The sequence below is a fragment of the Stylophora pistillata genome, chromosome 5 (assembly GCF_964205215.1).
Source record: "Stylophora pistillata chromosome 5, jaStyPist1.2, whole genome shotgun sequence".
Taxonomy (NCBI): Eukaryota; Metazoa; Cnidaria; class Anthozoa; order Scleractinia; family Pocilloporidae; genus Stylophora; species Stylophora pistillata.
In genome coordinates this window covers 19085841-19098215 of record NC_142523.1, presented here as the reverse complement: position 1 = coordinate 19098215, position 12375 = coordinate 19085841, and the positions used below count along the sequence as shown (strand labels likewise).

The following is a 12375-nucleotide window of genomic DNA, read 5'->3' as shown; positions in this document are numbered from 1 at the left end:
AGCTTGAAAATTTCAATTTTTGCTCTGTGGAGTCTGTGATCTGAGACCATCCTTGAGGACGCACCAGAAGGGAAAGCGTTAAAAGAAAAACCCTCTGCGAAACTTTCAAAATGTCGGGACCCCAAAATGTCGCCATAATTGGTTTTTCTAATTCAGCAATGTTTGACGGGAAATAAACTCAATCCAGACCCCCTCATGCTAAAGTAGCGCCTTGAATAAAGATTTCCTCGCGCGAAAATTAAGCAGCAGATCAGAGAGATCTGTACGTTCGTTGAACTGTGTTTTCAACCGGGAGAAAAAGCCCTTTTCAAGTACGATTTGCCTAGATCTTCCCATTATTTAATGCAAGTGGTTTAAGCTACAATTTCCAAAATGTCTGACATCTTAGACGATTACAAAAAAAGCCAGTTTGAGTGGACATTGAAGCTTAGTACAGAGTGTCCCTTGCATTACGTCAGACAGCAAATTGCTATATGTCGCTCTGCCTTAAAAATACCAAGAGATCAGTTCAAATTTGTTTTTATTTTGCCTTTTTCTCCATAAAGAAGGTCCACAGAACTTAAATCGTTCAATATTTTATATGGAATTTGTCTTGACTGCCATCTTTGTTTTCATCCCACTGCAATCCGCTGACCAATGAATGCGGGAGCAAAATATCCTCGATTTCAGGCGATGAGCTGAGAAAGTTTGACGAATAAGTGACTGAAATAGGGAGAGAGTTCCAAATTTTAGGACCTTGGTAGAGAATTGTAAACTGCTTGACATTTGTACCGCACAAATGCGTTCGATAATTACTGGCTGTTCTGGCACCATAGTTGTGAATTTGGCTATTCTTTAGAAAAAGATCGAGAAGCAATGGGGGCAATAAGTTATTTTTGAAATAAAACATAAATTTGGCGATTTCAAACGTATTGACCTGGAAAATATCTAAAATTCCTGGTTTGGAGAATAAAGGGGCAGAGTGGTCTCGCGGATAGTCTGAGTTGGTGATAGCCCGCACAGCTCGCTTTTGCAAATAATAAATTCTATTTAAGTTAGATACGTATGTGGACGACCAGGCGGAGTTACAGTGGACGAGAAAAGGATAAACTAAGGTGTATTACAAAGTGAGTTTGGTTGCAGACGATAGGAAAAAGCGAGACCTAAATGTAATACCTGTTGATTTAGCGATTTGTTTACATACATAGCTGATATGGTATTTCCAGGTGAGATGATTGTCAATATAGACCCCAGGGAATTTAGTTACATTAGCTTGTTGTAGGGGTTTACCTCCAAAGGAAAGAGAAATGCTGGAGTTAAATTTCTTCTGTCTGGGTTTAAAAATTATATAGTTGGTTTTCTTTATATTAACTGAAAGCTTGTTACATTTTAGCCAAACGTCAATGTTTTGGAGTTCATCATTAAGTATGGATTCTAAGCAATTTATATTTGAGTGAGAATAAAAGATACTGGTGTCATCAGCAAAAAGTAGGGGGTCTGATAATTCAGAGGCATTAGGAAGGGGTCATTAATGTATAGGATAAACAATAGTGGGCCTAAAATCCAACCTTGAGGGACACCACACGTGATGGTTTGCATCGGAGAGCAAGCTTGATTGAATTGGACAAATTGCTGGCGGAAAGAAAAGTAGCTTTTAAACCACTGCAGAGCCACGTCACGGATACCCTAGTGCTCCAATTTGGCAAACAAGACTTGGTGGTCGAGAGTGTCGAATGCTTTGGAAAGATCTAAGAAAACACCCACCGTTGTTTGGTGTTGGTCGATTGCAGATGCAATTTTATTTACCAAATGAATTAGCGCGTGCGATGTTGAGTGATTTTTCCGAATTCCGAACTGACAGCGGTAAAGTATGTCGTGTTTTTCGGAAAATTCTACCAAGCGATTGTATATGACTTTTTCGAAAAATTTGGAAAAATTAGACAACAAAGAAATAGACAACAAAGAAATAGAAATGAATCAAGGGTGAAATTTTCTAGAGAAACGGTAGTGCTGCGTCGGTGGGGGTAACAAGGTAATTTGGTTATATCAGCTATAAGTTGAAATTGTAAATTGGCCACCGTGAAGAGTTAAAAAGCTGACGTTTCGAGCATTAACCCCTCGTCAGAGCGAATGGGGAAGGGCGAACGCTCGAAACGTCAGCTTTACGGTGGCCGATTTACAATCTCAACCTATTTCATGATATAACCAAATTGCCATGTAGTAAACTCAGTATGTTTCGGTCTTAAGACACCATTTTAGATATATTACTGTTGACTCAGTAACATGTCACATGAACGTAAATCGGAGCAGCGATTGGTTATTGTCTTTTTTGGTCTGGGTTATCCAATCTGATAGCGACCCCGGACTGTAAAATACAATTAAATATAAACTCTGTCGAAGTTATTTCAAACCGTCAGATGTTAATGTGAGTGATAGTTGCTGCAATTCTAATTTCGTTGTCTTGTAAAGGGTGTTGAGCTTATGGATAATAGTTTAAAAGGATGGAATGGGAGAAGTTCTACAATCACTGATTGAATCTGAGTTTGTTCCCATCCCTAATGTGGCCGGATTGATCTGTCCATAGTTAATAGAGGGGACTAGTTATGAAGGCCGGCATACATGAAAGCGCCGGCCTGTTGTTCGGCTCCTGAGGTTGAAACGTACCGTGACGTCACGAGAACGTGCACATCGTTGATTTGCACTACAAGGCAACATGATCTGTCGTGCGCGTAACTCCAACCAACTCGCTTCCTTTTAAGCAATGAAGAACTCGTAAGATATAGATGATCTTGGCCAAGGATGCTACGGCCATATGTTTTTTAACTTCCTTGACTTTTCCTTGATAAACGTAAAATTTCCTTGACGAACTGAATTAGCAATTTCAAGAGTCTTGATTATCTGATTGCCTCCAACCTCCCCTCATAGCAATCTCCTTCACCCATAAATTCATGTTTTAGATTCATTAACCTATATTGTACATGAATTGATAGATCCTTAAGGTGACATGGAAAAAGGATTTCCCTGGAAAACCATCAAACGCATGTCCTTTAATTTCTACCAATACAACACCCTCAATTTCCGTGAAAAGCGCAGAAAAATTAAAATTGTAAGAAAGTAGCGAATATTGAAGAAAAAGAAAACGTATGATTACATTCACAAACCAAATTGGCCTTGACCTTGCCTTATAATTACTCTTAGGATAAGTCAGTTCTACTTAACAATGTACAGCAGTTACATCGAAAAGAAAATGTCATCATCTTTCACCATGAAGAGAGCCAAGAAAATATTGTCTTCTTATTGCCGTAAAATTTCACTTTTCCTTGACTTTTGCAAGTTATACGAAGTAATTTTCCTCTGAAGCAAAGTGAAATCCCTTGACTTTTCCCTGACCTTGAAGAGATTTATTTTTCCCTTACATGTGGCAACCATGTTTACGGCAAGGATTCTGACTCAAACTTTTCCCCAGGCTTTTCCTTTACGGCCTCCTGGCGAGCTGCAATGGGCTTTTCAACACGCGCGGCTTTGCCAGAAACTCTGATGCCTTATTTGGGAAAAAATGCATCCTCGCTTCTGATCGGTCGACTTCTAAGCTCCACCTTGTCTATAAGAAATATAGGGTAATTTGGACGGGAGAAGTAAAGCCCCCACCCCTCTGTCTTTCCAACTTAGCACCCAGCTAATCAGGCCACAAACCTACACATTTACTGACTCAAGCAAGCAAGGCTGATCGATAATAACGCTTTTATTTCTTTACTTTACAGATTTATAGGCTTGAAATCAATTCACTGCAGAGTAAACTCTATGACGCGTTGTATAAAAATTTTAAATATTTGCCGAGGGCAAGACTCCTTTCAGCAGCTAATTGAAATTTGAACTTCTCTACACAAGAAAACAACGCGAACATTTTAACACATTTTGAATGGACAATCATCAAATGAAACCCCGGTGTAGTTCTCTAAGAATTTCCATCAAACAGTTCTCAAAGCTGAGAAATTTTTCTACATCAAACACTCCTCACCAATTGTCATTTGACCCTCTATAATTATACTAAAACGAATTATCCTACGACAGAAAATACAGCAACATAAACCAAGTGACAGTTGCAAGAGAGACTTTATAAAGACTGTCGAAAAGCCTTGTGTGCTCCTTTAAATTATTCAGTTCTTCTTCATAGAGTTGAGGATTCTAAGGATCTCAATGAAGAGATTGATCATGTCCAGGTACAGGTTGATTGAAGCCAAAATGTACTCCTCTGGCGAAAGTTTGTGCATCAACATGTGGGTATCAAACACAATGAATGCTGAGAACAGCAGGGCGCCAGCTATAGCATAGACAAGCTCAAACGTCTCACTGTGGAAGAAAAACTGCGAAACAAAATTGTAAAGAAATGAAGCAACTATTCACTGCGTTGAAAATTTTGTTTGTTTGTTTGTTTGTTTGTTTGTTTGTTTTTTTTTGGACAGGAAAACACAATGCGTTAAAAACAATAACAAGATGTTGGGTGAGAATCTCCCTTCGCCAAAGAAATAAAAAAAAGTATTCAATCTGGGTAATGTTATGCACAGGTTTACCAAATCTCTGACAGACATGGAAAATACTATTCAGAACACTCCTGAAATAAACATAAGAAGCTCCCACAGTAGTAATAATAATAATAATAATCATCATCATCATCATCATCATCATCATCATAATAATAATAATAATGCAAATATTTATACAAGATAACCTATCAGTTCTGAATAGAAAGAACTATTATTAGAATGGTCCTTTACTTAACTCCTAAATAATTAAAAATAAATAACTCTAAGACATCTCAGATTTACATTAACTTACAAGATTTAAAAGAGTTGAGTTAATTGGATACTATTGAAAAAAACTTTAAGTGAAAAGTCTAAAAAGTCTACGTTTGAAAGTAATTTTGGTGCATGCATGTAATCCCAATTAAATATCACACTGTATTCCTATTTTTTGCACCATTTCAAAGAAACATCTTAAAGCAACTTGAAGCACAGACTGTTTCTCTATCTAGAAACGGATAAAACTTTACAAGATTTGGCATGGAATGAAAGTAGTTTATTTCTTACTTAAAGCAAGTATTCTGATAATGAGATACAATGAATATATGAAGATCATATATTTTGAACTGCGGTATTTGATACGTATGATGCACGATCCTCGCAGTAGATAGCGCTATTTAAGCAATAGCGAAAATCAGACCTGAAAAAAATCAGGCCTGTACGGGACTCGAACCACTGACCTCTGCGATACTAGTGCAGCGCTCTACCAATTGAGCTAACAAGCCAACTGGGAGCAGGCCGTTAAGTTGATTCGTAATAAACCCGTGAAAGTGATAAATGAGATACAATGAATATATGAAGATCATATATTTTGAACTGCGGTATTAGATACGTATGATGCACGATCCTCGCAGTAGATTTTCGCTATTGCTTAAATAGCGCTATCTACTGCGAGGATCGTGCATCATACGTATTCTGATAATGTAGAAACCAACCTGCAGAAAACCAGCTAAAATGAGGATCCACAAAAGAGTGAACAAGCTGTAGACAAAAAAACAAATAAATATCAATGTTGATTTCATCATTTTCACCCTCATAACAACAGTGAACTGGTAATAAGCATGCCTTTTAAGATTAGTGTCGAATCTTCCAGCTTTCAAAGCTGGAAAAACGATTGTCTCTTTTAATCAACCTACTCAAAGGGAAATGATGGTGTCCATTGATTTTCCAAACCCAAGCCTCAGGTTATCCCTTAATGAAAACAATTAGCCCACATTTTTGTTGATAGATAAGCATACAATTTAAGGATGTCCATTCATAAAAATGAAATGCAACATTTGATTATTGCATGTGATTATGAATTGACTATCAAGAGCTACACTTGATATTGACAAAAATTCCAACAAACACACACATACCCAGCACCCCATGAACTGTAGTCTCTCTTGCTTTGCATTGTGTACATTGTCAGTGCCATGGTTGTTGCCACAGTAAGCACAAATGCTTCTAGCACCAGCACTTGGTCATAGAATGTAACTGTAACATAAAGTATTTACTTGTTTCACTGTTTTGTAATATTTAAAGGTCTAGTTTGTCTGTACGATGAAATGACACCAGAATCATGCTTTTCATAAATACATTGCACAATTGTACCACACAATTATATACAACTCATGCATAATCCTGCTTTTTTTTCCCTTTAGCTACAGTTTGCCTCAGTTTTAAATCCTGCCTAAGTTTAATTTTTCTTTAGCCTAGAGAGTAATAGAAACCCTGTGACCTAACAAGGATATCTCGAGCATCAGATACAGCATAGCCTTGTACCAAACAAAAGTACTATAAGTTGTAGCCTAGACTTACCCAGTGTACCAACAGTGTAAGCTTCTGATAGTGTCTGAAATAAAAAGCACCATTCTAAGAAAATGCTGTATGTAGAATTTCAATTGACTCCTGATGACTCCAGCCCTCACTGATTTGAACCCCACCCTTGCTTGAACCACTTTCCCTAGACTTCAGTCACTGATCAACTTCCATAACTCAATCTTCCCACTAACTTTCATTTGCATTCAGCTATTTTCATTTCATTTCAACCCTGTAACTCAAACCATGTTTGTCTCAACATGCCTGGTCAAAACAAATGGACTACATACAGTTGTACTTAAGCCTAAATTATACATGCTTATTTGTTTTCTTCATCTAATTTTTATTCTTCTTTAAATTGCATGACTATCATCATGTAGTCCCAAATCCATAATTTATTTATAAACTCCAAATAATCGAGATCACATGCTCTTCTTAACCTTGCACAATTCGATTATGTAGGAGATTGAGGGAATCCGCCGTCAGTCAAGCTAATGAAAACTACAACACAAAAACATGTGGACTCATTTCTCCTGGTGTTTGCTGTAATCCCGCTATGCCTTATAGGAGGCGCAGGTCTCTCAACACTAGAAGAAGAAATCTTTTTTTAAAAAATGAAAATGTTCAATAAAAGCTAACAACACATCAGTCCAGTTAAGGTTTTAAAATTAATGGTTGGGGAATGACATAAATTTAACTTAAGTACAGTGTCATTAACTTCTCTCGGCCTCTCTATTTTCTTTAACAAACTGGGCCTAAATGTTGACCTTGTTTAATCGCTGTAGCAGTAAAGTACATGTAAATCTAGCTTTCCTCCTCACTTTGATACTTCTAATCATTTTCTCCAAGCTTCTGATACTTTGACCCTCTTTCAGTTTCCCTGAAGGTTTGCTTTATAAAGAGCAATCAGGAGTCAGCAAGTCAGCTAAGAGACCATTGATCAAAACTGACTTTCATTAAAGAGAAATTCAATTTCAAACTTACAAATGCACCCAAAAGATACATGTTGGTTGGATGTTCCTTGCGCTTGAACATCAGTCCAATTAGCAAACCAAGTGACAAGATGAATGCCATCATCAAAACCTCTGGTCTATAACAAACATTACAGTACCAGTATTTCAATAAAATAGGAATGATACACAAGTGGATAAATTCCCCACATGTGCTCTTAGAAAATCTCTATTAGTTAGTTAATTCCCTCCATCAAACCACCAACATCCATCCACAAGACATTTTTAAGTGGAAAAGTATCACTCTGAAACTCTCTGCCCCAGTCTATTGCTAAATGCAGCCACTCTTTCTTTTTATGCATTGCTTCTTCACTGCAAGGCTTGTACAAGCCCTGCCCATGTCAATGTGTACGAACTGCATTTAGAAATTTTTTAAATAATGCACTTCACAATCAATGAAAGTGTGTGCAAGGATCACACATGCACCAAACAAGATAACACTGACAGTCATGTAGTTACTGCTGCAGTAACAGTTATGTATATGTAACTCTCAGGCTCCCAAGATCTGTAAATTGAATCTATCAGCAGATATCTAGTACTCAAAACTTGGTTTTACATCCAAATATTCTCCTGAAAATGGTTTACTTAATTCTCTGCACTTGTCTGCCTCACAGGTAAGAATTTACAGACTGGGCACCTTTGGGTGTCAAATAGTTACAATTTGAAATAAAGGTTTTTAACACAGTACCTTCCTTGAACAAATGATTTGATGCTTTCTGTGTACATAAACACTCCTGCCACAAAAATGGTGAGCATAAGTTGGGCAGTAAGAATCCCATAAACCTTTCTGAGAAAACCTGTAAGACAAAAGAAAAGTTTTTCCATCAACAAATGCTTGATTAAAAAAAATATTAGACAAGATTGTGAAAACAAAAAATGTTACTGCTGTAGGGTGAAAAAAGAAATTTACTATGATGATTCTATTTAGTGCCCTTCTTCCAATAAGTGCCCTCTCTCAAATAGGCACCCTCCTTGAATTTGATTTTGTAAATAAGCGCCCCTATTAACGAGGCACCCTCATTCCAATAAGCGCACCTAATACCAACAAATTCCCCAACTCTGTTTCAGTAATAGCACTGTTAGAAAACATTTACATTTGGTTCAACCTTGGTTCATCTTCCTGAAATTACTCACTTAAAAACCTTATTACAAAAACAGTGGTCTTTGTCACAGTCTCTTAGCTATTACATCACCACATGTACATGATTCTATCAAATGCACTAATCAAATCATTACGGTAGTACTCAGAAATACATAGGATAGAAATTAATCAACATTTCAATGCATATGCACCACTGATTTTGTGATTCTCAATGTGGTTACCAACATCATCTTCAAGATCTGACCAACAATTTTGCTATTTTTTTGGCTGTTGTTTGCTTCATGTTTGTTTTATTAACCAGCCATGATATGTGAGCATTTAAGAAGTGATAAATTTAATTCAATTAAAGATGATTATGTACAATAGGGTGATACAAATGCTACAAAGTAAACTCCATTACCATGTTACATAGAATGGGTTGTAAGTATGTATGTGGCTATTCAGATAAATAATTATGTAAATGAGCTATTTACAAGGCTAAATTATTTTACAAGGTAAAAACTAAATGTTTTTGACACTGGGTCATTATCAAGGTAAATAATGATTTCCCCTGATGATGACCTAGTGTTGAAAACATTTGGTTTTCACTTCTTCAAATATTTTAGCCTTGTAATTAATAACATGTAGCTTGTTTGTAAATATAAGTGAACTTTAAGAACAATTAATTATTATGCAAATAATGGCCCAATTTTAATAGTTAAATAATTCAGTATTTTACAACTGACTTAAGCACAAGGCTCTAGAATAATTTTGATGAATGATGATTACAATTTAGTAACAAAAGTGGAGGTCACAGGACTTGTTCTTCACGAGCGTATATAGATCAAATTCACGATACTTTCAAGAGCCTGTTGTGATGCTATGCCAGCTGTGTGGGTCACAAAAAATAAAAACATTTAGCCAAAATGAATGCCTCTACATTTATAGTTAACAGTAATATGAGTTTCCAAGGAAACAATAAAGTAAGCAAATGCTTATCCATTGAAGAACTGGAGTAAACAGTTTGAGCTAACATTTAATGTTGAAACTGGGCTTTTATTGAAGTTTCAGAAGAAAGTCTGTTTACTAATGAGCCCATCTGTCACCTGCTCCCATATCATACCACTTAGCAGTCACTCCTCTCAGGCTCCGTGAACATTGTTGCATAATGTCTGAGACAAAGTTGATGGGATTATTAAACATTATTATTAAACATTATTATGCAACTACACTTCATAGAGTACAAATATCCCACAGTATTTGTATTCCAGAGAACTAGTTAGACAGGTTTTCTCACATCACCCAAGCCACAAATTGGATTGAAGTTACAATTTAAATTATTTTTCTGATGATGAAGGGTCAGAATGGTTAGCGCATATTGAGTTTATTAGATTAATCAAACAAAGAAAAGTAGTAGCTTGGAAGCGAGGCTAGTCAGTCCTCTGATGCTTTGTTTTGACTACGCGTCCTTTTTCACTGTGTTTTAGTGTAATCATTTCGCGATGCTTTCTTCCTACTGTGAACCCAATGCAATCAGAAAGGTTACACATTGTCATTAGGAGAAAAGGTTTCTTTGTTTAACTTTCCTAAAGTGCCTTTGATAAGAAAACAGTGAATACACGCAATCAGTCGAGAGCAAGGCTAGGACTTCATCATAACAGAGCGTACGGAAGTCTGTCAACGGACGGATTTACGTAAAGGAAGACGGTGTTCCTTCAAAACTTGACTGGTCAGGACCTTCTCCTAAAAAAGAAAGGCCCCGACTCAACGGCAACCGCTGCCTGCGAAGAAAAAACTGCTCACCGAAGACAACTCTCATCGTTCTGATCAGTCTGCATCTGTAAACAAGGAAGTGCAAGAAACCATTGAGATGTCCTCCTTTGAGCCAAGTACAAGCTTCAAAGAAGACACATGTAAAACCCCAAATTTAGAAAGGCAAATCGCCGAACAAAGCACGAAAATCGGCGAACTAGTAGAGAAATCGAAGCACACAGAAAGTGAAATAAACAACCTTCGTCGCGAAAACATCGAATTGACTGAGAAATTGACAGAGTGCGATCGTTTCATGATGGGCCAAATGTTTTTTTCTGAGAACCCTCTTCTCAGACAACAAAACACAATGAAAAATTCATCTAGTGACTTGAGCTTTCAGCGATGTCCTTTCTTTGAAGCTTGAACATTTTCCCTCATCGTCAGAGTCTGAATTATAAAAGTCTTCAGGGACATCTGCCACACCGCCTCTGGAGCGAATGTTTGTACAATTGTCTCCAGGATTTAAATGCTTGAAAATGGACATAAAAGTCGCATAACTGGACAGACCAGTGTAAAAAGAAACGTCTCCGTCCGTCATGAAATGATCGACACAAAATAAACGCGAAGACATTTCCTTGCATTGGCATTTGCACTCTGTCAATTTCTCAGTCAATTCAATGTTTTCGCGATGAAGGTTGTTTATTTCACTTTCTGCGTGCTGCAATTTCTCTTCTAGTTCGCCGATCTTCGTGCTTTGTTCGGCAATTTGCCTTTCTAAATCTGGGGTTTTACATATGTCTTCTTCAAAGCTTGTACTTGGCTCAAAGGAGGACATCTCGACGGGTTCTTGCACTTTGTTGTTTACAGACACAGACTGATCAGAGCGATGAGAGTTGTCTTCGGTGAGCAGTTTTTTCTTTGCAGGCAGCGGTTGCCGTTCAGTCGGGGCCTTCCCTTTTTAGGAAAAGGTCATGACCAGTCAAATTTTTAAGGAACACCGTCTTCCTTGACATAAATCTGTGCCTTGATGGACTTCCGTACGCTCTGTTATGACGAAGTCCTTGCCTTCCTCTCGACGGATTGCGTGTATCCACTGTTTTCTTATCAAGGGCACTTTAGGAAAGTTAAAGAAAGAAACCTTTTCTCCTAATGACGATGTGTAACCTTTCTGATTGCATTTGGGTTCGTAGCAGAACGAAAGCATCCCAAAATGATTACACTAAAACGCAGTGAAAAAAGGACGCGTAGTCAAAACAAAGCATCAGAGGACTGACTAGCCTCGCTTCCACGCCACTAGTACCAGGCCATCCGAGTGATCCGCCATATTTGCATTAGGTCTATTTTTAAATCATTTGATCCCTCTTTTAACTATTATTGTATACTATTTTAGCTTTACGACAATTGTATTGTAAATTTCTGTTTCTCCTTATTTAGGCTTAGTAGTAGTAACTCCACATCAGCTGTACAGTTGCATATTTTAAAACCTTCTTATCAAATAAATGTACGTATGTATGTTGGTATGTATGTAACAATTATACTAAATTTCATGTGTTCTACACATATTTTAATGTAGAGTATAAATACAAGAGCTTGCAGTTCATAATTCAATATAGATCACTGAAAAATACACCAAGAACAGAGACAATCTACCAAAACTGCAAACGAGGTTCAAACAATGTGACGTGTACACGGAAATGATTGTTATCATCATTCATATTCAGAATAAGGACCACAAACGGTTTAATTTAAAATATGTTATGTGTAGAAAGTAAAAATGTCTGGCTTTTTTCAATCTCTTTTCAAAAAAAATATTCTTTATAATTTCTCGTACCAAGGGTGGGTCGATCAAACAAAATAGGTTCACATTAAAACTTCCCTGTGGTCGAAATTCAATCTTCCAGAAGAGGAACATCATATTCAGACGACGAAAATCGTCATTGGAAAAAAAAAAAGGGCATGAAAACATTTCGAAATACTAACCAAGACGGATATTGATGTTTGTCTGGGCGACAGTGACTCCATAACTGAAATCGTCCTCCAAACTCGACAGTTTTGAGCCTCCAAACATCGCATCTCCGTTACTGGTCGTCATCTTGAAAGTCTCGAAGTCACCTCTGTACCATAAGCCGTAAAAATTTCGCAAAAAGAACGGCATGTTTGATTGGCTTGCTAT

The 12375-nt window shown here is 37.2% G+C and overlaps 1 protein-coding gene and 2 pseudogenes across 2 annotated transcripts in view; 1 reads left to right on the top strand and 2 right to left on the bottom strand.

Annotated features, from left to right (window-relative positions):
- Positions 1-272, bottom strand: part of LOC148730676 (uncharacterized) — a 3238-nt pseudogene extending 2966 nt beyond the window's left edge. Inside the window, exon 1 of the transcript XR_016001919.1 lies at positions 1-272. This exon is cut by the window's left edge and continues 169 nt beyond it. The product of XR_016001919.1 is annotated as an uncharacterized LOC148730676 (transcript).
- A 3434-nt stretch (positions 273-3706) lies between these two features.
- On the bottom strand, positions 3707-12339 carry LOC111339498 (protein lifeguard 4). Its single transcript, XM_022946170.2, has 7 exons — positions 12183-12339; positions 8058-8166; positions 7344-7449; positions 6360-6393; positions 5918-6035; positions 5495-5540; positions 3707-4343 (listed from the first exon to the last, which is right to left on the bottom strand). Exons 1-7 carry the CDS (start codon positions 12292-12294, stop codon positions 4137-4139), a joined length of 732 nt encoding a protein of 243 aa, XP_022801905.1. The 5' UTR covers positions 12295-12339; the 3' UTR covers positions 3707-4136.
- On the top strand, positions 9979-10626 carry LOC148730675 (uncharacterized; annotated as a pseudogene).
- Positions 12340-12375: the final 36 nt, after the last annotated feature.